The sequence below is a fragment of the Lissotriton helveticus genome, chromosome 8 (assembly GCF_964261635.1).
Source record: "Lissotriton helveticus chromosome 8, aLisHel1.1, whole genome shotgun sequence".
NCBI lineage: Eukaryota > Metazoa > Chordata > Amphibia > Caudata > Salamandridae > Lissotriton > Lissotriton helveticus.
In genome coordinates, this window is record NC_136069.1 from 1,564,111,205 (window position 1) to 1,564,136,630 (window position 25,426).

Sequence of the window (25,426 nt, forward strand, 5' to 3'; positions counted from 1 at the left end):
ACATGGGCACAGTACTGCTGCCATATATACCTAACCCTGATAAGTAGCAATTGACAAAGTGCCCTTTCCACTCATTCAGATGCGGCTGAGTCAGCCAAAAACGTAAAGGGTTGTGGAGCATATGAAAATCAACTGACAAATGAATTGGGAAAAAACAAGGGGGCAAATTTAAAGGACTGGCTCATCTGTGCATATTAGCAGGGATGCGCCAGTACCGATGCAACACGCAATTCTACCCTTGCGCCACCACGGATGCGTTGCATTTACAATGCGGCGCACCGTGGCGCAGGGATAGACAGATGTGTGTCGCTTCTGATGTCGTACGGACAGCGCTTTGCTAGAGTTGTGTCGCAAGTGCGACGCGACTCCAACAATGTTCATGGACTGCCCATACCTAATGTGCTACGCCACTCCATACGTCTGCTTTAAAAAGGCATAAGGTTTCGTCCAAGCGACCTCTAGAAAGTGACTCAGTGAAATCTTGTAGATGTCACTGCGTCACTTTTACGTGGCATTTCCCAAAGGAATGCCTGCCCTGCTTACATTAAACCTAACACAGGTTTATTGTTGCGCAGGGTTTTACAACGTGACGCATCTCCCTAGATGCGTCACATTGTAAATAGGTCGCAACGTGGCGCATGGTTTACGCCGCCGCTGTGTCACAGAAGTGATGCAATGGCAGCATAAATGGTTTTGCAAGGGGCCTATAAATCTGCCACAAATTAACCAAGAAGTAACTCACCCTGTGCCAGCCAAAATCACAAAGCAGAAGGTGAAAGAATCCTCAGATAAAAATATGTCATTCACATATTCCGTTGTTCATTTCCCACCCTGCAACGCCATTACATCCCCAATGCCCCACTGCTGCTACCTGCCCCATCTGCGGCAGTACTTCACAGTTCCACATGTTCATTTCCAATTCGGTTAATTTTCTCTCTTCTCACCTATTGATACATTCAGACAGAGCACAGACAACCGCAGTAGCAGAGGTGCCTGCATCTTCTGGGAGGAAACAACATCATCCAGGGCAAGGCATACCGCCCTCACAAACTGGTAAGTCAAACTGGTCAGGAGATTGTCAAAATGCATACATTTGCAGGAGACAACAGAGGGACCTATAGTGCCCGAATATGAAAGGTAACCAGAGATGAAAAACTAGCTTAATTACTATTGGAGTTGTCAATTACATTCACCTTTAGCAAATGACATATGTGAATAGTGAAAGACAAAATATAATATGTCTTGGCTCATCATACCTTTGTAATTGGGGAACATAACATGTATTCCACCAACAGTCCCAGACCTGGGAACTTAATCCTGGAATCGAGTGCCTCAACAAGTCAAAAGGGTGTCTCCACTATATTGTAATAGTTTCTGTAGACCTAATCAAGAAATCCAATGTTAACAAATACGACAATGATGACCAAGAAGTGAGATACCATTGTCAGTAGTATTGACAATGCATCCACTGTCCAACTTAGAATGTTTTCACTATACATGAAATCGCCCAGTCCACCCAGCTGGTCATGTACTTCTTAGATTGGATGGCTTGTGTGTTGGCCATCAACAAAACACAATAGTGGACCTCACTTCAGGATTCATAATCATGTCATTTTGATATACGTCGCTTCTAGGTAGTGGGCCCATAATAAGTTTTATGCGAAATCACTCAAGATATTAAGTGTTAAACACTTCTGCAACGGTGGTGCCCACAACTGCTTGTGCTTATCCTTTGGGCCTGAAATTGAGTGCATCACATGTGGCAGCAGAAATGCAAAGTTGCAAACACACTTATCATTGTAGGTACAATGAGGTCCTCCCAGAATCAAAGGAACACACTGACTTCTGCTGCAAGGTTGGCTGTGACATCTGGTCAGGGACCACACACTGGGCCGTGCTGCGACATGGTAAGTATGCCCAAGAATAATGTACAAGAATGCTCATTAAATGTGTCTTTAATCTCCACTGTATGTTGTATGTGTTGTACAACACTGTTGCCCTGCATCACAATATGCTCACATATGACATTTAACCACATACCAGATCAGACCTTGGTGGCTAATGAATGGATGACACAAAATGTATACCAAGTGAGTGCAGAATGGACATAAAATAGTACAATGTGTCATATGAAGTGTCCAAAACACAACTGGCTTGCAATTCAATTATATGATAACTCCCTAGCAAAATAATTTTGGTAAAAACATATTGAAATTGGTATGTATGAGGCTCACACTGATGCCAGTTGTGTACCTTTGAGATGAGTGTATGGACTGCTAATGTGATTCTTCATGCAGTTACATTTTCAAATCACTTGGCTGAAAAGCAACACGCTAATCCAGTGCAGGTGGAAGCATCAAAGCTTCTCAACTTAGCTGCAATGTGGGATCATAACCAAATGTTCCATTCTGCTTGCCTCCTCTTCTACTGTATTCACATATATAGGTGAGTGGTTGACATATGAGGTTAGGATGTCTGCTGTACAAGACACCATCCATTGTCAGCCCAGTACTTCCATGATGTTGAAAATAGGGCATTCAAACATAGGACTCTCAGAGGATGGACATACGAAAATCTGTGTTCTCTCATTCGAAGATGAGCTTTGTGACTACATGGGTAGAGAAGCACAAATTACCAACATTATGTTCCCGACTATTGCGCATCTCACACATTAACTCCTTTTGGCTTATCAACAGACAGCATTACACTCATGAACCTGTTAGTCTTAATGGTGAAGGTGAAATCAGTGTAATGCGGAGGAGTCCGGATCATTTATCCCCTTCCTTGAAGTATCATTAACCTTCTAATACAAGTTTGTCTGTTGATTTGTCATCTTATTGATGTCAGTGCTGGGTGGAGGTAACAGCTGGCACCTGCTGCATGAGAGCAGGGGCCCACATGTAAAGTCCATTAGGTAAACATGCCGCACATTGTCCTGGATTATCCGATCAATGGTTATTGAGAATGACATGTTAGCTCATAGCTACCATCTATTGTGCTGAAATATGGACTAGTATGTCTCATCACAGCTGCTGACAGGTTGACACCAGTGCAGCGTACACCCTCCTGGGAAATGCATGACACCCTGGCTGCAGCAGTGAAACCCTCTCACACCTGTCCATCAGGTAATTGTGGCATCAAGTGTGTCACTAGCTTAGATTACTAAGCCATGACAGCGATCAAGATCCCTTCTGTATGGAATCAGCAGTTGTTTTCTACAAAATGACATACATATTATGAGTGTCATATGTGCCTGTTTGTCAATTAGTAATGCAGATCATTGAGAATGTTGTCACTTCCCTCTACAGCTGCTGGATCGGGGACAGCTATGTCAATGACATCTATGAGGAGCCAGGTTCAGCAGTTGACATCAGGGGTGATAATGAAGGGACAGAAAGTTGTGGCTGGTGAGTTTGCTTGTATAATGTGCATCTCCGTTTAACACCTCAGTGCTATGGTGTGAGCTGTCATTTGTGGTGGTACCCTAACCAGGTCACATGATCCTCATCTGTTGATGCAAAGTACAGTTAATCCAACCCTTGTGTTGCACCACATGTAATACCAGGCCAATTACTAATACAGTTGCAACCTCTGAGTTCCAGGCGATGATGAGGATGAGGATGATGGACCTACAACCAGTGTGGGCCGACGGGCAATTAGAGGGGAAAATCCACTGATCCCCCAGGAAGGTATGTTGGCAGCAAGTAATGGGCAAGAGAAGAAGGAAATTCCTGAGGACGGAGACTTGGAAGATGATGGTGACTTATGTCCATCAACTCTGGGGATGGTGATTCGGATGCCATTGACAACAATCTTACCACATTGCCAAAATCATTCACGGCATCACATCTGCTGCCCAGCAACGTTCGTCAGCCTACTCTAAGACAAACAATTGCCTGTCCCCATCATAGAGCTAACCAGCCAAAGCTCTCACACATCCCAACACAGACATCACTCCCTCACAGCCCTCATGTCCAAGACTGACATGGTGGTTCCCCAACAAGCTCTCTTCCCAATACAGTGTATTCCCGTCATCCTCTCCACCATCTGCGGGAAGTACCAACCCTGTTGTGGTACATGTATCCCCTGGACATCATTCTCCTCCCCACAGGCTTTTACCTGTCACCCCTCCTGCTGTTAGACCTGCTGGTCCCATCCATGGCCAACACCTGCAGAGAGGACCTGCACCTGGCCATGGTGGCCAGTGGGAGCAGGACTTCTTCCAACAGCAGACAGATGTGAGGCAGGACATTCGTGCCATAGTGGCTACTCTGTCAGACTTGGACAGAGTCCCTGCAGGACATGGTCCAGTTCCCTCAGGTGGTGGACAGACTGAGCAATGTTTTGGATAGGATGGATAGAACTTGTCAGAATATGTCCAGGAATATGAGAGACATGCTGTACATCCAAAGGGAAGAGAGTGTAAGACACTATGCCTTGGCCATGAAGGTTATGGAGGGCATGCTGAAAGTGATCCAAAGACTCTCTTCACGGTCAACGCAGGGAGTGGAGCCATCATATCTGCCTGCAGGACAGCACATCCACACACCTGTACCACCAACTGCACATGACCACAGTAAAGGTACACATCCACACCGGTGCCCTGAGCAGACACTCCCACTACCTGCAAAACCACCACCAACCCCTGTACAGGCACTCCCACCACCTGCACACCCACCACCAACCCCTGTACAGGCACTCCCACCAGCTGCACAAACACCACCACCCACTGTACAAGCACTCCCACCACCTGCACAACCACCACCAACCCCTGCACAGGCACTCCCACCAACTGCACAACCGGCCCTTGTACAGGCACAAACACCAACTGTACATACGCCGTCTGCCCCTGCACATGTAGATCATCCTGTACAGGCACACGGACAACACCCACCTACACATAGGCGACAAGCCAGACCTGATCCCTCACAGCGATCATCACCTCCGAAATTGCGATGTCGTAAGCACGATCGCCATTGACAACATCCCAAAAACAAATTGATCAGTGTGAATATGTGTAAAGAAAAAGTAAAGAACTTTCAAAGTAAGATTCTGTTGTGAATCATGTTCTGTATAACAATGTAGGTGGCCTAGAGATGTGAGGAGGTATGTGTGTGTGTGAAACAGTTACAAGTGTAACTCATCATTGCAACAAGCCATAATGTGCATAGCAGATGACTCACTAAATACGTGCCTATTTTCTGTACCAGACATTCACAATGAAGTCAAACAAGTAGAATTCCTCAAAGATATTTATGTATGATTAGAAAAACAACCATCCATTTGGAAGGGAGAAAGGAAAACAAATGATGATCTTAATGCAGATGTAGAAGGGAACTTGAATTGGGGTGGGGCAACAAAAATGTAACACGTCAGGGAGCGTCAGGGAAACCGGTCTATTTACAAGAGGAAAAGAAAATATTTGTCTGCAAAGATTATTCAGTCAAAAAGTCAAGTGTCCTTCTAGTCATCCTCTACTACCACAATGTCCTGATCCTCCGAGTCCGATGCCGGCATGCGGCTGGCTGATGCAAGAACAGGCACCACACGGGGTCGGAACACACGAGGAGTACAGGGGAAACAGTGTGGGCCAACAGACAGGGGGAGACATTGACAGTGATATGGGAAGGAAGTTGGGAAACAACAGACGACATGGCTGTGGCCAGGAGGAATTGTTCGGGTTCTTCCTCCCCCACTTCAATGTCCAGAGCATCCACCCAGGCTGGTCAGTCGGGGTGGGTGCAAACCCCTTTGCCTCCAGATATTGAGGGTCCCTCCTCATCCTCTTCTTCCTCACTGGTAGAAAGAGGTCATAGCCGCTGGTGCACTGATGTTGTCCCGCTCTGGTCCTGCTGTTCTGCGATTTGGCCAGCTGAGTCTGCTGAAATGTAAGCAAAATCATGATGTAGTGGTTGTATACTTCAGGACGAGACACATACATAGATGAGCCAAGGTCAGATTTAGTTTTCCTTTGATCACACTATACAGGTGTCAGTGTTTATGAGCCTACATTACGTGTATGTTCACTGTCATCTCCTGAATTGAATCCAACATGGACATCTCACATGAATATTTGTGGCTTTCACAACTGTATTGGCCAACCCTCAACTTTGGCATTCCTTGTGATCTGTGTGTCCTGTCACTGCTACAAGTGCAGCTTCCAAAACTAGCCCACCAAAGGAGATCAGAGAGTCCAGATTTAGTTGAAATTGGCCAGTGATATGGAGTCGGAACTCTTTTACGTCTGGACAAATGTCATCTGCTGTGTAGCATTGTATATGGCAAGGTATTTGTCCTAGGTACTACACAGGAGCGGGACACACTAAGAAGATGTATCCTGAGATTGGATACTTAACCCCCCCCTGGCCGCCCTGTTAAGTTAAGTTGAGAGATTTTCCTCTAATTTTAGAAATCATGTGCACTTACAAATCTTTTGGTCCTGACGAAATGCCACCGACCTCTGGGCGACTATGAGCATGAAACATGTTGACCGTTAATTCCTTGATTCACCAGGGGAAAATACCTATTAGAACAAGAACGTCTTTCATGGCTACTACAGCTTGAGGTTTATCACTACGACATTTTGTTGCGTACAAACCCCCTCCCCAATTTTTCAATAGGCACTGGTTTTTCCCTCACTTTACCCCATATCACCTTTACCCCGCACACCTACATGCACCATCCGGCTGTCCAAAAAAAGATCTCCAGCAAAGTGTCCCATCTTGGGGCCCGTGGGGGATTGCAGCGCCGGCCCCACGTGGAACTGTGGCCCGATGATGAAGCATGACATCCGATGGGTGTATGATGACACATGATATCCCAAGGGTGTGTGAGGGCTACGAAGGACAACATTTGCCTTTGTTACGAAGGGTGATTATACCTAGGCTCCTTTTTCTCCTTCTCTTTTTTCTCTTTAAATTGTTTGTGTAGGTGACTTTTTAGCACCCCCACGTTTTGTGATGACTATTTGCATCCGACGTCCAAGTTGCAGTGTCCCTTTATGTTTTAGTGATGTAGTTAGGAGCATGGACTCTGTATCTTCAATAGCTCTTGGGTCTCCTTTTGTTGTTGATATAATTGCACGGCGGCTCAGCCGTAGACCCTTAATTTGTTTCTCTTTTTTTCACCCCTCCTTCGTGATTTGACACATGAGGCACAGCCGCATATATTGGCAGTATTGGTTCACTTTTGTGGCCACATATTAGTTCCATCTTGGCCTGGTTTATACTACCTAGACCAGACGTAAACACCCTGAGCAGGCGCTCCTAGATCAGCCCAGGAACCTTTTTTTCCCCTTTGAGGATTTTATATTTTACGTTCAGACAAGAGCAGCTTTGGCAGGGCCATTTATACTGCAATAACATGTCTACAGACCAATAGTTGGTTGTAGTTTGGGCGGCAAGGCTCGCTACTGCATATTAAAAATTTCATACTTAACCTTGGGCTTCAGGAACACGTAAGGATGCACTTTGTAGGCCAACACCGATATACCCAGACTTTGGGTCAGTGGCCTCTCAGCTAGTATCCTATACGCATGCGCTGCTAATCAGCAGTCCTACCTTAGAACATGCGCTCTGTTTCCTGTGCTCTTGCGCATGCGCTGAGCCTTGCGAGCACCATTCTGTCCCCCGGATGGGGTGGTCCCTGGGGGTCATGCCCTTTTCCCTTCAATTTTTAACGAGCATCGGACGCCAAGTCCTCTAGACACCCACCCGATATGACTAGGTTTACAGCCGGCAGCCCCGCGAGAGCGACGTAAGTACTGAGCGGGTCCCCCTTATGGGATCCCGACCGCTAGACTCTGGGATACTTGTGCACGAGTCGCAGGCTAGCTCATGTTTTTTTGCTTCTGCTGCTCTTTTGTTTGTTGTGTTTTTTTACTGACTAGTGATTACAAATTTGTTATCGAGTTAATACAGGATGCCTATGCCATACCAGACACTCGTTAATGAGCAAGGTAAACCTGCTTATTATTGTTGCCATGATTGTAATTACCACTCGTTACCAATGTGTGGTTCGCCTTTTTGGTTTAGTCAAGCACTCTCCCTAACTAGTGAGATGGGTTTGTGTAATTAATTGAACTTTTTATTATTTTTTACGCCTGTAAGGTAGTTTCTTTAGATCTGGATCTTCTTTTAATAAACTACGAGGCATTGAGTTCACTATCACCCATGTGATTGCTGAGCCCCTCTTTTGGGTGATTTTGCCTATTCACGCACTCGTATATGTACATGCCTGCGGTGTGTCTCTTGTGTGCAACTCACGTTTGTTTTTTGTGTAAGATGTGCACCACTGTGGGCACACGTTATGACATCAAGTTGTTACTGATGCATATACAAATACTCTTCTGTCTGTCTCTTTGTCCTAGGTACTACACAGGAGCGGGACACACTAAGAAGATGTATCCTGAGATTGGATACTTAACCCCCCCCTGGCCGCCCTGTTAAGTTAAGTTGAGAGATTTTCCTCTAATTTTAGAAATCATGTGCACTTACAAATCTTTTGGTCCTGACGAAATGCCACCGACCTCTGGGCGACTATGAGCATGAAACATGTTGACCGTTAATTCCTTGATTCACCAGGGGAAAATACCTATTAGAACAAGAACGTCTTTCATGGCTACTACAGCTTGAGGTTTATCACTACGACATTTTGTTGCGTACAAACCCCCTCCCCAATTTTTCAATAGGCACTGGTTTTTCCCTCACTTTACCCCATATCACCTTTACCCCGCACACCTACATGCACCATCCGGCTGTCCAAAAAAAGATCTCCAGCAAAGTGTCCCATCTTGGGGCCCGTGGGGGATTGCAGCGCCGGCCCCACGTGGAACTGTGGCCCGATGATGAAGCATGACATCCGATGGGTGTATGATGACACATGATATCCCAAGGGTGTGTGAGGGCTACGAAGGACAACATTTGCCTTTGTTACGAAGGGTGATTATACCTAGGCTCCTTTTTCTCCTTCTCTTTTTTCTCTTTAAATTGTTTGTGTAGGTGACTTTTTAGCACCCCCACGTTTTGTGATGACTATTTGCATCCGACGTCCAAGTTGCAGTGTCCCTTTATGTTTTAGTGATGTAGTTAGGAGCATGGACTCTGTATCTTCAATAGCTCTTGGGTCTCCTTTTGTTGTTGATATGGCAAGAGAAATGCCAAATATGGGTCACACATCCACATAGGGTCTAAGCTATTTGTTTTGCTACATTGTGAGTCTAGCCATTTGATGTCCCCTCACAAAATCTGACAATCCAGTGCCACATATTGGCTTTGGTGACTGATAAGGTAGTGCAGTACACCGGTGACCAGTGGTGGGTCGTTGTCACAACTACCTGTACATGTGAAATGCCATACAGGCCACTGAGGGTAAGAAGTGTATTATCAGTGGACACACTTTGCAAATTTAGAAACACTTAAGAGTGAGGCAAGGATCTCAAAGTCTGTCTTGACTCCATGGCACATGATGATCTGTCTCAATTAGAATGGAAACTCAACAAATGCTATGCGAGTCACAGCATACAATACCGTTTGGCCTGCCATACACACACTGCACAGTGTCTGTACCATTGCTCATCCAATGCACACATCAGTTATGATTCCCTTGGTTCACTGGTAGTGGTGCTGGCAGAGCAAATTACAACACAAATGCACAAGTGTGGCTCATTTACCCAGTTGTCATGAAAAACCTACAACTCCCAAAATTCACTCTGCCCTGTACAGTTCATATGCCACAGTTTGCCTTTTTATTCTTGATGACTGCTGCATGGACACGGAATAGGTAAATGGAGGCATGGAACACACAATGGTACAGCACTGTCTTCACTCAGATCATACTCCCAGACATACATTGCATATAATGCACTTACCAGGTCTCTGCTGCTCATGTTCCTCCAGCTGAGCATGGAGGGTTGTCCAAGCTGCTCGCAGGACCCTCCTGTACAGTGGGGAGAGGCAAGGACGATGCACTTGGTGCTGGGAGGACTGGCCCACCAGCTCCTCAGCCTTGTGCCGGGACCATCGTTTTAGGTCCTCCCAGCCCTTGCGGCATGCCCTAGCAATCCTAGTGTGGACTCCCAATGCACTGCAGCACTCACCGATGTTGGCTCCTAGCCTGGCCCGGCTGCAGTGTCCAGCTGGTATTCAGGATCCCCATATAGCTGAGGATATTTGGACAGCACCCCCTCTACCAAAATGTCTAATTCCCTTACTGTGAAAGGGGGTGCTTTCTCCTCATAACCCTCAGACATTTTGGGGCAAATAAGTTTAATAAGAGCAGCAGGGTGGCAGAGGATCTGATCTGTGATAGAGGATGACTCAGAATGAACACAAAATGGCTGTCAACAACTTCCTGTGATGTATTTCCTGTCTTCCACGTCCTGTATATCCTTTCCTGTACTGAATAATGTGTTCCGGTTCATTTTCAGGGATTACTGCCCGAAAACTTGGTTTCCGGTTCCAGAGCGGGGGGTCCGCATCTGCGCATTACAGTCTGAAACCGGAAATGATGCTTTTGGGCCGTAACCTCCGAAATTGACCAGTGAACACATTATTTGATACAGGAAATGTTATACAGGAAGTGGGAGACAGGAAATACATCACAGGAAATTGTTGGCAGCCATTTTGTATTCATCCTGATCCATCCACAATCACTAACCAAATCCACTACCATCCTGCTGTTCTCTTGTGGAAAAACCTGAAATGACAGTGCAGGTGTGAATCATAAACATGTAACAAAAGGGGGAACAGACCATTTAATTACATTTTTGCGCGGACAGGTGGGGCTGACACAACATCAAACCACTGTTTTGTTTTCACCTACTTTGCATTATGGTACATGAAGTCTATATTGAGTACTCATTACAAGAGTTGTGTGTTGTGTTACATAAAATTGGGGTGAAGCAGTGCTCTATATCACAGACACATGATGCATGATTCCCTCATGACATCATCACTCACGTTGTGGGCCCATCATTTGTGGGGGAGTCAAATCTGTTGAGGGCACAGGCCTGAGAATGCAATGGATATGCCCTTTTGTGATTAAGTGACCCATTCTCATAAGGTCCAGGTAGGTCTCTCAGAACATGCATCATTTTTCATCTGCGTGAATAGATTCTTTAGGGATATCCACTACACTGATCGCTGACATGGGCACATGACCTGAGGCACGCTCAGCCTTTTGACTACTGTCAACAGCGGTGATTTACATGCAGTTAGTGTGGCTTGCAAATTCATCTCAGGATGGAATTTCTTGACACAGTCGTGTATATCCAAGTTTCATCATTGACAACAGACTGCAAACCACATTTGGTCCATGAAAATACAGGTTGCTCATGTGAAAAACATGGCAACAAGCTGAATGTGGACTTGCATACCCTGACCTCGGTTATGTGCAATGGCCCAGTTTCCCAGATTCAAAGCTAGCCGAGGTTCCAGAGGTATGTGTAAGCCATGCGTTAAAGCCATGTTGTGCAAAACACAACAGGCTAACATGATCTTGTATATGACTTCAGGGGAGTACAGCAGCACACCCCCTGTACGGTCAAGACATCTGAATCACTACTTCAATACATCAAAATTACGCTCTATGATGGCTCTAGTCCGTATGTGTGCCCTATTGTACTAACGCTGTGGTACAGTGTTTGCACGCCTGTAAAGGGTGAGGAGTTATGGGGAGAGTGCATACCCAGCGTCACCTGAGGAGGGAAGAAAGGGCAATTTGTTACATTTCCCTCTTTGATTTGCACAGGACATGATCTATACTTTAGTACATGCAGTGTCTGTTGAGACCATGTATGTAGCTTTATGATTCTTGTTGTATAATAGTTAATGTTAGGTGGCATTCAGACATTTCAATAACACATATCCCTCAATTTTAGTGCTTGGTACTTACCCAGTAGCCACATGTTGCCAAATTCTCCCACAGCCATCCGCCGGGCAAGAGGTGACATGCGGAATACGAATCTGTCATGGGTACTGCCTGGGAACACTGCATGCACATCAATGAATCTCCCACTGGCATCACAGACAGCTTTCACATTGATGGAATACCATCGGTGTCTGTTGCAGAAGATGTGTGCAATGCGGCGGGGTGGCTGAAGGGCCACAAGGGTACAATCAATTGCATCCAGCACATGTGGGAAGTGAGCAATGAGATCGAAATCTAGTGCTGCCCTTTGTCTCCTGGCCAGTGTATGGGGCATTTGTATGTGGTTGTGGGCTCTAGCAATGATGCATCTCAGTACCTGATGCAGGCCCTGTGACTGGCTTGCCTGGGAAATACCTGCATGGTCACTGGAGACCCTTTGGAATGACCCAGTGGCAAAGAAATGGAGAGCAGAAAGGATCTTGAGATATGTTGGTATGGCATGGGAGCAGCAGATCACAGAGGCAAGTTCCTGCTCCCACTCACATACCATCTCCAAGTTGAGTTCTGGAGGCAAACGGTACCTGGCCCTGACATCTTGGCTGGACATTCCAAATAGGTTGATCCTCTGTCTGGAGATCCTCTCTGCTCTCCTCCTCCTCCTTCTCAAGTAGTCTTGCTGCATGGCAAGGGGCAGAGCAACAAACACATTCAGCGACATGTTGAAAGGGTTTGTGTGTGTCGGCTCTGCATTCATACATGCTGCAGACTGGGATTGGTTGCAGTGTGTCAGCTGATGCATGGTGGGGGATGGTAGGCACTTGGACAGGTAAGTAAGTAAGTAAGTAAGTAATTTTATTTAGCATAGTTACTTAAAACCATTGCAATACAAAAGCAGAATAAAAGAAGATTTAACTACATGTTTGATAAAACCGGTAAAACACAGTCGCAGTTCCTCGATTCATTTAGGCACAAAATTTCATCCTGTTGAATTAGTCTTTTAAAATTTCGATTCAGTTTTGTTTTATAAAATATTGTTGATTTCCCGGTATCCTCATTTTCTCTTTAAGTCAGCCATGACGGTGGGTGCTGTTATGTTTAGTCAGCTATATCGAAACCCTTAGAGATTAATTTTTGGCATCTTCTTTTCTTCTTCATAAATTTCACAAAACTACAGTTCAGCTGGGGATCCTGGGATAAAAACAGGCAAGAACTGCATTCCTACGTGTGCATATCCCTCGTCGATTGAAGTGGTGCTTCAACAGATATTTCCGTTCATCCAGCAGTTTCTCGCAGGAGCATATCAAGTGCAGCATGTCCACTTGCGCTAAGCAGCATAACCGACAGAGGGAGCCTGCTTTGACTTTTAGCCAGCGTGGGAAGTTTTGAGTGCAGGGTAGCAAGCCCAACCTATACTTTAAGAAGCACATTTTAACAGATTTGGCATAACCCACACCAAAGTAGCTCTGTGGTGCTTTCGTTGAATAAGAGTTCAGGGTCAGCCAGCCGAGCGTTCTTTTTGAAAGGGCTGCCTTATCTTGAACCCACAATAGTTGTTTGATGGATTTCTTGACCAGATTTTTAAATGTTGTATGGTTTACTGGGGTGTCCCAAAGCTGCTTTAATCCCGTGTTTGCCAGGCTACTCGTGAGGTACTTGGCTGCTGGTGAGGATGGATGTTGCTCTAGCTCCGTCCATAGGTGCTCGTTTATTGTTCCTTGTTTGGATTTCCTCACTTTGTCACAGGCTGAAATATAGGCCCCCTGTCTTGCCAGGAGCTGTTGTTGGATGCCGAATTCTAGCCTGATTTGTGCTGGTAAGGTTCGCATGGGCAGGCTAAAAATGATTCTATAGGCAGCTATAATTGTATTGTCGAGAATCTTGGCGTCTCTGCCGCTAAGTACCACGCTCCCATAAGTAATTGTTGGGAGAAGTTTGGCGCGGATTACTTGTGCCAGAGGCAGAAGAGAAGGTCCAGAGAGTTTTCTGTTTTTAAAGAGATTGCCAAAGCTAGCCCTGTCCCTCTGATGCTCGTTCTCTAGGTGGAGAACTGCCCGCTGTTGTCAATCTTTACTCCTAAATATTTGTATATTGGCGTGTTTCCGATTCTTTTTTTTTTATATATATTTTTATTAGTTATAACACAAGAGTAGAAATGTACATTTTGGGTGTCGTTGGTAGAACATAATACAGTGGCGAACGGGCAGAAGAAATGAAGAAATACAATACAATTGTAGGCATCCGGACAATATCAGCACCAGCCAGAGCTGGGTCAAAATAGTACAATACAAATAATCATAAGCAAACATTATCAGAATCCGCCCACCATGGATACAGGATATAAAAATGGACACTCAACACCCGAATATGCATAACAACAGGCTCAGGAGAATACGCCACATCTCTTGTGAAGAAGGGAAAAGGGAAAAAAGATAGGTCATAGAACAAAATAAAGGAAAAAAAAAAAAACATCAACCCCCCACCCTACACCCCTGCAGATGGCTACGACCTAACCCCACTAGCAGCGTGCCTGTCGCCCCCTAAACTACACCCCAAGGAAGGGAAAAGATGGAGGAGGAATGTCTTACGATATGATGCAGGCTCCCGGGCTCCCCTCTCCCCCGCCGCGAGCAGATGTTCCCTACCATGGTACTAAGCGAGGTAAAGCAGATTTATAAGCAAACTGATAGGGAAATCACCAAAAGAGAAAAGACCATCCCGCCAAGCCCCAGACACCACAGAGGCAACAAATCCCATTGTCGAACACAGTCAGTACACCAAGCCCAAAAAGAGCAGAATCCCATCTGGCCCTCACTCCCACCGATGCCACCCAGCAGTGTCAAAAGAAGTCCCTGCACAGAATCAGAACAGTCAAGTTCAGCCCTGGCCTCTACGTTCCATCACACAAACCTTTTTCGAAAGGACCAGCATAATAGCAAAATAGTCAAAACGTTGTAGAAAAGGGAGGGGATCAATATAGCACGAAAGGGTCAGAAGAGTCAGGTCTCGAAGTCCATCAGAAACACGAAAGTCAATCCAAAGAATATCGATGGAGGTCTCCAGAAACAAAGAAAGAAATAAGTCCTGTGCGGGCGATTACTTTGCCGAGCTCGCTGGCTGGTCAGGGGCTCCAGTCGCGGGCTGCTGTAGTTGCGCAGACACAATTGGCATCAGATTATAATGATGCTCGGGGTTCTCCTCTCGGATAAAATCAAGCTGCGCGGGGGTCACCATAAGTTGCGGGTCTGACTCTGGGCTAGGGTCCGGTCTCGAACAAATAGTCTCGATGCGTACAGTCAAGTTGTGGAGAGCAGCCTCCATTTACCAGTGAAGAGCCCCGATGGCGGCCATTACAGTCCCCTGTGTCGGTCCACACTTTGTCCGATCCATCTCCGCTTAATCGATGACAAAGCAGGTTATCAACCCCGGAGGCCGGCTACTCCGGGGAAACCAACTGGAGTGGGGTGGGCGAAGGCGACTGGCTACTTTCAGGCTTTGCGCTCTTTACACCGCTGCCGAGAGTGGGGGCCCCCCCCACAGCGGACCCAGAGGGCTGCAGCAGGGTCCCAGGAATCGGACCCCCACTCACCGCAGCATCCACGTCTCGTCACCGTCTGGCTAGTATACGCAGGGACTCGAGACCACCACCAGGATCGAGAATTCGTTTCACTCCGATGAGACCGGACCCTGCCAGGTACCCGCGGCCGATGTTGTTCAACTGAAACCCGGCTGGGTCAGTACTCGAGGCCCCGGCTTATAGTCTGGAGGAGGCCCGAAAATGACAGACGGTGTAACTTCGTCCAAAAAGGTGATAAAGACTCCGGGATTGCGCCCCTGGACTCAGAGACGATTCAGACACACAGGAGTCTGGCGGGAGGTCAGGATTAAGTTCAGGATAGATCCGCCAGCGACGGAGGTCGACGGAGCCGGGAGCTTATGCGGCCATTTTGGTTGCTAGCGTAGCTCCTCCTCGTGTTTCCAATTCTTGTCTTGTCTTGTCCCACTTGGACAGGTGTTTACCCTTGAGGAAAATGATCAACGGCTACAGTGCCTGTATTACTGTCCGGAATCAGAGATTCCAGCCGTGAATCGGAGATTCTGGCCCAAAAGCAGAGATTCCGACTCAAAAGCGGAATTCCCGCTCCAGTTGCGGAAATTCCCGCCTGAGTAAAGCCGTAAAGTTAGTAGTCATAAATCCATTCTGTGAATACTAAAATTAATAAGTGCATTCTGTGAATACCAAAAGTAGTAAGTGCATTCTGTGAATACCAAAAGTAGTAAGTGCCTTCGGTGAATACCAAAAGTAGTAAGTACGTTCTGTGAATACCAAAATGGTAGTAAGTTTAGGATTTTGTCTTAAGTTAGTTCTGTGAATCGGGCCCTTAGTTTTTATTTAAAATAGACTTACGTTATTTAGTGGTTTTGTTTTGATTTTCTTTGCATTTAGTTTGACTTTAGTTAAGAAGATGTGTAGAGGAGAGATAATATATAAAAATAATATATAAATTGTTTAATTTATTTATAATTGTATTTACTTGTAATTTGAAAACATGGACTCCCGTACGATTGAAGCTCTTCCTGAAACATCTGATGCAGAGGATCAGCTTTGAACTGGATACTCAGCACTGTACTAAACTGCTGCATTATAAACTCTATGCAGAATCAATCGAATGCAAACAGGTTCAACAATATACTTGTTTCTCTTTAAGGCATGGAATTTCGGCACTGTATAATTTTATTGCGGCTTGGGTTACTCCCTTTTAATTCACTTACGTTTAAATGGACTAAAAAAGAAAATGCGACCAGCATCTGTGATCTTTACAGTGGTGGAGTGCAAGATCTGAAGCACGTACTGTCGATATGCCCGAACTTGAAAATGGTCGAGGCTAGAAGACGCCACTTAAAAACAGTCCAATTTAGATACAACAGCTCATCTGTACAGAGTTTGATTTCGCTTTTTAATTTCCACCCTGATAAATTTGTGTGTCATCACCTGTTTAAATTCTTACAATCTTTTTTAAATTTGTATTGAATGTTATTTTTACTTATATTGTCTAACAAACGTTCTGTTTTAAAATGTGTTGTTCTCAGCAGAGAACTAAATCAAATAAATTAAACTTGAAACTTGTATTTTAGTTACTTATGTAATAAAGTAGACAATATTCTTACTTTGAAAAGTTGGTATTGAAAGTGTAAAATTAAATGTTTGGCATTCTGGTAAAGTTCTGGCAAATATTTGGCATGTTCTCTTAGCTGCAGTTGTTATGCTAGATTATATCTAAATTTGTATGCCTTGTATAGTGTTTATTTTTTGTTGGTAGATCTTTAATGGTTGCTGTTGGTTGTAGTTTTATTTTATTGGATTGTAAAGCGTAAGTTTCATTGTTTTGACAGTTATGTCCTTATGTGGAAAGCGCAAATTATTTTTCAATATAGGTATATTTGGTTATAAAGTTCTATATTAGTAATATTTTTAATAATAAATGATGTATTATATGTTTGAAATATGTATTTTTTAATGTTGTGTTTTTGTATGATATTTAATTTTTGGCAAAGAAATAAATTTAAGAAAATGTGGAGTGGTATTTTATTTATATATTGTTTATATAGTGCTTATAATTATGTTTGTGTGTTGAATTATTTTTATATTGCTGTTATTATTATATTTGTTAATTTTTCAAATTTTATTAAGGTTGCTATATTTGTGTCTGTACGATAATTATGTAGTCGATAATTTTAGTTTTCATTTTTTGGTTATATTCTATATTTATTTAATGTTTACGATATTTTTTTTCCGATATTGGGTGTTTCGATGAAATTCATGATGATATTTTGATTCCGATATTTGTGTTTTTTTAAAAATAAATATAGGTTGTCAATATTTTTGTTGTTGATATTAGTGGGAGTATATAAGAATCTGGATCCTCATTTTAATGGCGCACTGGACTAATGCATCCCCAGCTGTAATCTGTATTTAACTGTTTGGCTACAGGTCAAAGGTCTGAATGCTTAAGATATGCATTTTCAAAGTTAAAAAATGAATTACTTTACTGCCCAACTAGGCACCATTGAAATCAATAGGCAGAAATAGGAAAATGCATATAAGGTCATAGAGCTGAATCTCAATGTTCGCCTTTGGGATTTAGGGAAGCAGCAAGGCCAGACCCAATGTTCTACCAGTGGATTCTCAGGAGCATCCTGGTTTCGGCCGGGAGCAGGGTGCTGAAATTGTTGGTAGCTGGTGTGCTACAAAGAAGGGGGCCTCTTGAATAACATACTGCACAAGGCGACTTAACGGTAAGTCTGTGGGTCCCAGTTGAAAGAGCACGTCACAAGGGCCTCAGCACAGCTCGTTCCTCAGTACCTAGGTTAGGTGGGCTAGGTGCACGCGTCAAAATATCCCTGAGGTCAGGAGAAGGAAAGCTTGTAGAGGCGATTGCGGGACAGCTGTGCCACTTTCAAAGTGGCCCTCAGTGGTATTGACGTCCTGGGTGGTTGCTTGTTTCCTGGTAGTCAAAGTCGGATTGGACTCTGCATCTCAGTCAATGCTGCATGGGGTCCTGTACAATGGGTAATCGTGTGGCAAGGCTCCGGTAGATCCTGGTGTCTGTAAACTTGGCGGGGAGGCAGATCTGATTCTCCAGAGCTGATGTACCTCTTTTGGTTTGGGTGCTGTGTAGGAGTCGCCGGGGAGCAGCAATAGGTAAAACTGGATTCTGCGGTTTGGGGCCTGTGAGCTTGCAGGGGAGCAGTACCTCCACTCCAAGAGACTTTTTGGGTGACTTTTTGGGTGATTAACTCTGGGGTTCCTAGAGACCTCACAGGTGCAGAACAAGACAGCATACCATGATTGTCAAGTCCTTAAGACAGCAGGCAGAGTTTGGCATCAATTCTTTGCTGCAATGCTTTAGTCATCCAGTCTAAGCTCTTCTTTGTCCTTTTCTTCTCTGTGTCCATCAAATCTAAGTTTCAGGTCCAAGGATACCACCTAAATACTAATTTAGGGGTGTTAAAGGTGGTGACAGGTAGTAGCCAATGAGCCAATGGGCTACCTACCTTTAGGGTGTCTACACCATCTAAGTGACCACCTCCTGTAAGAAGGGGCACAACCCTCACCCTAATTGGCTAATTCTCTCACAAACGAAGATGGAGGGAACTGAAAAGTGGGCTCCACATTGCCTGCCCCACCTTAGGGCTGGTGCTGGCTGAATGGGAACCCACCTTCTAATTTACTTAATTTTCCTGCCAGCCCTCCTGCTAAATGTGGACCAGGAGAGGGGGGTGGCATCCTCAACTAGCTGGAGCTACCTGGGTTCCATTTCAGAGGTGTCATTGCCTTTGAAGCTTCCCCCCTTGGAAGGCCATCTTGGCCTAGGGGTGGTGTGAAGCACCACTGCCCAGAGCAGGCTTTATTCCTAGCCTCTGAGAGTGCTGACCCTTACCCCCAAGAGGTCAGAAACATGTCTGGCACCAGTGAGGATTTATTAAGGCAAAATATTTGCTATCAAACATCTTAGAGTAAAATGAAGCCATTGTGGAGAGAGGAAACTCATAATGACAAGTATCCAGCCCATGCATTCTCTATGGCTGCCCTGTGATCTTAAAATATCCAAGAATGACAGATATGTCCACACATGGGATTTAGTGCAGCCTGCCTTAGGGTTGTAAGGCCTGCAGTAGGGGTAACTTACCTTTAACTCATGCACTATATGGGGGCATGCCGACTCTTCAGTTTTTGCTTTATCAAGACACACAGACTGCAATGGCAGCTTGCATAGTCTTGATGATGGGTGTTATATACGTAGTTTGTTATAAATGAAGTGGACATGAGCACGGTGGCTTTTGTGCTGACTTGAAATGTCATTGCGTGCGTGGTGGCATCTTTTAAATGCGGTGGAAGGGATATAGGCATGGCGGGTGGCGGTTTGTGTATTCTTTACTGTACCTGACTCGTCTGGAGAGGATCATTAAAAGGCACGCTGTAATACTGAAGTCTCCGTCTTCCTTTACTGGCTATAGCTGGATACTTGGATGATTTTTCCACACTGGCAACGAGGATGGGCTGGATACTTGGATGATTTTTCCACAAGGGGTCTCTAGAGTGGTACAATTTGTGCTGCAGCCCTGTGGACCCTCTTCAGTCCCAATGCCCTATGTACCAGGGGTATGGTTTTCTAGGGACTCACAGGGTTTGTTGAAGTTGTGCCAATCGTCATGTATTTTTAGGAAAGAGATCTGGCACTGGGAACCTGGTTGCCAGGGACCCAGTGCACTTTCAATTTGAAATCACATCATACACCAGGCAAAAAGTGGAGGCTAACCATGTTGAAAGAGGTACTTTCCTACAGCCCCCCAATTTCACAGTGGTAACGGCCTTGGCAGTCATGATGGACACTGTTCTCTTCTTCAAACCCCATGCTCATGAAATGGCGGTAACCTATTCGGTCTGCTAAAATCCCTGAGAAAGCTCTTAAAATACCTTGCCCGGGACACCATCAAGGCGATTGTACATGCACTTATCACTTCAGGCTGGACTATGCCAACATACTGTACTTAGGTGCCCCCCCAGAATCTTCTAACCTGACTACAATGTGTATTCAAATCGAGCAGCAAGGCTTATTCTGAAGGTTTCCAAATTTCAATCTATCAGACTAGGGCTTGAAAAACTACACTGGCTTCCACTGAAGACAGGAAAACGTTCTAAACTCTCATGATCACTCACAGAGACCTCCATCAAATGGGGCCCAAGTACATCTAAGATTTGCTTCATCACTACTTGCCTGCAAGGGCCCTCTGCTCTTCTAGTCTCAACCCCCTGTCTATTGCAGAGGCAGAGCTGGTGTCAGATCCTTCTCAGTACATGCACCAGGCCTCTGGAACGTCCTTCCTCTCTCACTCCTCTCTACACCCTCTGAAAGCAATTTAAGGCACACTTGAAAACTTGCTTTTCTGTGAGCTGTAATTATGCCCTCTCCCACCTGTCTATCGATAGCCCAGGACGCTTGTTCTGAAGCAGTAGTTGCCCTCTAAATATCTCTTCATTCATTTATTCGACTTTCAGCACTTGGTGGGAGTGCATGATTTTCCTCTCTATGTTTTGTGATTTTTGTTGTTGCATGTTTTTACCTCCTCCTTCCACTGCTATTCTTTCTTTGCTCTCCCACTCCTCCCCTCTGTTCTCCCACTGTTGCTTCCATCCCCTTGAAATACATATATTCTCCTCCTTTTGTTCTCTGATGTTACCCCCAATCTCTTCTCCCCTTCATTGCTTTTACCTCCCTCCAGTCGCTGTGTTGCCTCCAGAGTCTCATGTTTTTCCCTCTTGATTCTTGGTCATTTCTTGGTCCTTGTTACCATTCACTTGCAAACACTAACCTTCCCCCTAGAATACCCATAGATTCTACTTGCTTATAAGCATTATAGCCACTGCTAAGTTTTTTTTTAACTGCTGCTGATAGTGTATTTCATTTCTTTCCTACACTCCCTTGACCCCTATCGCTCCTTTCACGACTTTGTCTATTTTCCACCAAGTGCTCCTCTTTCCCAAACCTCAGCAACCCCATCACTTTCCCAGTCTGCAGCTATACCACATGCCTCGCATCAGGAGTTAAACTAACACATTTGAGGTTACTCAATAAAATTATAAAAATGCAATGTTATTATCATTTTATTTTTCTGTACTGAGGTAGTTTTTCCGGGCAGAACAGGGCTGGGCAGAGCAGGCAGGAGGAGTGGTGGCACTCTGTAAGTGTCAAGACTGTTTGTCCGGCTCATGCCCACTATGCATGTTCTCCATGGGCTGTTTTGAACAGTCTGGGTGGAGAACATGCCCAAGCTCCCAGTCCCTTTCTGAGCACCGAACCACGGCACTCAGACAAATCACAACACTGGATTGCAGCGTTATGATTGGCTTAGGGGAGCCTGAGTGTTTTCTGCTTCCTGTTCACACAGAAGCAAGAGGATAGAAAGGACGGACGAGAGGTGGCACCTGGCCAGCCGGCCGGCAGGTAAGTGATCTTTTTTTTACCCTCTGCTCCTCCCCGCCCCACTCCTGCTGCCCGGGAGCAGCTGTCACTGCTGCAGGGTACACGGTTTGTCAGGCAAATCAGCGTATCTATGCTGATAAAGTGTTCAGTATAGAATGTTCAGATTCTGCAGGTTCTTGGCTTCTAGCATAATGTTTATGTATGTGTCCCCATCTCCTCACAGCTCCTTCACCCTAGCTGTTACAACAACATTGTTGGATGGTACATGCTAAAAAATCACAATGCAATATTGCATGTGCATTGTGAAACTGTCTGAACAGAATATGCTCCTCCTCTGCCGAGCTGCATCATCTGCTACACCAGAGAGCAACATGTGTGTGTAAGATGCAGTGGACTTGAAGTTACAACATTTTCTAACCTGTGGACAGTATGTGGAGAATGCAAGTGTAACTTTCATTGGTACTTCAGCTACAGTGAGTCAGCTATGCAGCAATATAGCAAGAATGCCGGGGCCCTGGTACAAGCAAGGAAAATGGCTAATTTTGATGTTGTTAAATACACCAATTATCAGTGCACAATGGGCCCCAGTGCACTGCACCTGCTGCACCTATGGTAGCTACGCACCCGCAGCTATGTGTATCAATATGTTACTGGAGTGCCAGTCCCCAGCAACAGTGTCTAGAGTAGCCTGGAGGAAAGACATGCACTGATGCAGCACTCAGGAGCAGCATGAGGGTGCCCAGCTCAAGAATAGGTGTCAACGTTTTGATGGAATAAGCGTTACTTTCAGAAGCAGAAGGGGAAACTCTCTCTTGACCTATAACCACTTTGCTATTGGGAACAACCTCTAATGGCAATGGCATACATAAACCACATATTCATCTTTTATTTGGTTATTTATTCATTTTTATTTTTAGAAAATGGCCATTCCTTTATTTAGATCTAACCTCTTGGTTATATAGTGGACAACTGGTGTAAAACAACAGGGTGTTCATTTGGTTGTAGTGGATTTATGCCTGATTAGGATGTGTGAGTGAGCAGATGTATTTTTGGTTCTCGACCTGGATTATAATAATTGTCTCGTTTTAAAAAAAAAATGATATGTATGTCTATCCAGATAATGGATTTATAGAATGAACTTTTGTATATGTATTTAAAGAAAATTATATGAAATACAGTGAATAATTACCTGTTTTCTAAAAAAAAAATAGAAAAAATGATTCAATGAATGATAAAAAAAGATTCTAAAAATAAAAATGAATAAATAACCAAATAAAAGTTGAATATGTGGTTTATGTATGCCCTTGCCATTAGAGGTTGTTCCCAATAGCAAAGTGGTTATACTGGCGGAAGGTTTCAAGTGCTGCAGAGTAGAACTGTTGCTAAAAGAAGTTCTCTGAGGTCAGAGACTCCTCAGAGAGGCCCAAAGCACCAGAAACGGGGCTCTCAACCTATATACGCAAGCAGTGCCTTCCATCCAGGGTTTTTATTTTCTGACACTATTGCCCTTTTATTTCCATTATAAAGTCAGGACCAAAGCAACCAGAATGGAAAGAAAGTGTCAGGAGTGGTGAGACCTCGAAGCTTGTAATTGTGAAGCTTGCGAGCAGTATAGTATACCAGCCCATGCCTCCCTTTAGGGTATAATTTTTCTGCTGGGTATATTTCTGGTATATTTTGAAGTAAAGCTTGTGTTAAATTAAATGTATGACTGGGTGATGCTCGAAACTGAGTTGTTTATCTGTGTTTCATACAATAATGACATGATCTACGAAATGTCACTTGAGCTCATAAGACATTAAAATGTCTCACTTCAGCATAATGGAAATGTGGAAATGTCACATGCAAACATAATTCCAAAATAAAAAGTCAACCCTGGTCTGTCCTTCCATAAACGCGGCCTATCATTAATGGTGCCTTTAAAAAAATCCAGGAACCATAATTTTGGCTACTCCTAGTAAATAAAACGTTATCACTGCTGAAAAACATTAGTAATGTTGCGGGAAAATATTTTGTATCTATTTTCAGTTAGTGCACCTTATGGTTCCATTACATTTATTGTTTACCTTTCATCAATATGTTTATATGTTGCTTTCCTGTGGTAAAGGTAGAAATATAAGTAGCATTGACATTCATCCACTCATGAACATCATTGCACAAGAACTTACAGGGCCTTCCTGAACAGGTTTACCATGTTATTTTTGAAGGTTATGTGCCTGATCCGTTTGCATTACCAATGAAGAGTCTGTGACTGGTTTTTTTATGCACCCATCAGCTAAAGCATGAAGGCCCCCACTATGAGTGATCAGGTGAATGGGCAATTTTCTCATCCTGTGAGTGAGTAGGGAAAATTCAGTCCAAGTTGGACCGTGGGGGTTCGTAAGAAATGTATATTTACCAGGGAATTGGTCATTCCGTTTCCATTTCCAGTGTTAATTTCTATTACCTGCTCCCCCGCTCTTACTTTCACACAGGAAGCCAAAAATCTCTGTGTGAAAATAAAGAGACAGGTCACACTATGGACTCAGGTCGGCACCGTGTATTTAATTTTCTTCTCAATTATGTTTATCGCTTTATGCCAGCAGAGCCACAACCTTCCTCATAAATTTATCAGACAGACCTTGAAGTGCTTCTTCATACTCCTTCCTGTGTGTACTCTTGTTGGCAGATATCTAACTTTAATGTGGCTCCATTCACTGCTGCTTCAGTATTGCTCCTGGCACCTGCTTCACATGATGAATCTCTGACCACATGTGTCTCTAATCTCTTACATGAGGTGCGAGATTAATAGCTCTACCTGACATATTTACTGCTTCCCAGTGTCATTACATTTGTTTCCTAAAGGCACTCTGGTTTAGTCATGAAACATACAACTTTCACATGTGCATTGTTTCTCGGAGGCGGTCCCAAGATGGCGGATTGACACCGCTAGAGCGGAGGAGCACTTACGGGTCCGGGCTTGCATGCTTGAAGTGCCGTGAGTGAAAACGAGCCTCAGACGTTTGAATTGCCGGTGCCGGTGAATTACAGAGCTGTGCCAGACTTCAGTGCTTACCAGGCGGACGTATGCCGTATCTCTGGCTGGTCAGGAGACGAGTGCAGAGTCTGTTTGGCTCCGCTCGATTACCGCGATTGTTCCCTGAATCTGCGAGGGGCTGGTCGGCGGTCAACTGGTTTGGGCTGCGGTTTTTTCGGCGGCTTCCTTCCTTGCCGAAATTCAATCATCATTACGGAATGGCCCCGAAACCTCCAGTGCGCAGTACTCGGACCGCGGCGGCAGCAGTTGGGAAAGCAGCAGTAACTCCAGCGCTGGGACCGGGGCTGGTAACAACCATGTCTCCCAACAACACGACGCCCGGTGGAAAGGCTGTCAAAAATGCGCCGGCTGTCGCCCTGGATGTAGTTCTGGACAAACAGAATGCTGGTAGGCAAGAGAAACTGGCATTAAATATGTGCAGTGTTAAGCTTAAAGGCAGTGTTGTGGATAACATGGTATCAAATGTAGTAGCAAAATTGATACCGTCTGATGCAGCGGGTAATAGTGCCAATGGGGGCCAGAGCGATGTTAATTTAAA

At 44.7% G+C, this 25,426-nt stretch overlaps 1 protein-coding gene across 1 annotated transcript in view; it reads right to left on the bottom strand.

Moving 5' to 3' along the window:
• LOC144773927 (odorant receptor 131-2-like) overlaps positions 1-25,076 on the bottom strand; it is a 41,091-nt gene extending 16,015 nt beyond the window's left edge. Inside the window, 2 exon segments of the mRNA XM_078658985.1 lie at positions 23,041-23,047; positions 24,979-25,076. Coding sequence (XP_078515111.1) covers positions 23,041-23,047; positions 24,979-25,076 — 105 coding nt within the window.
• Between the last annotated feature and the right edge of the window lie 350 nt (positions 25,077-25,426).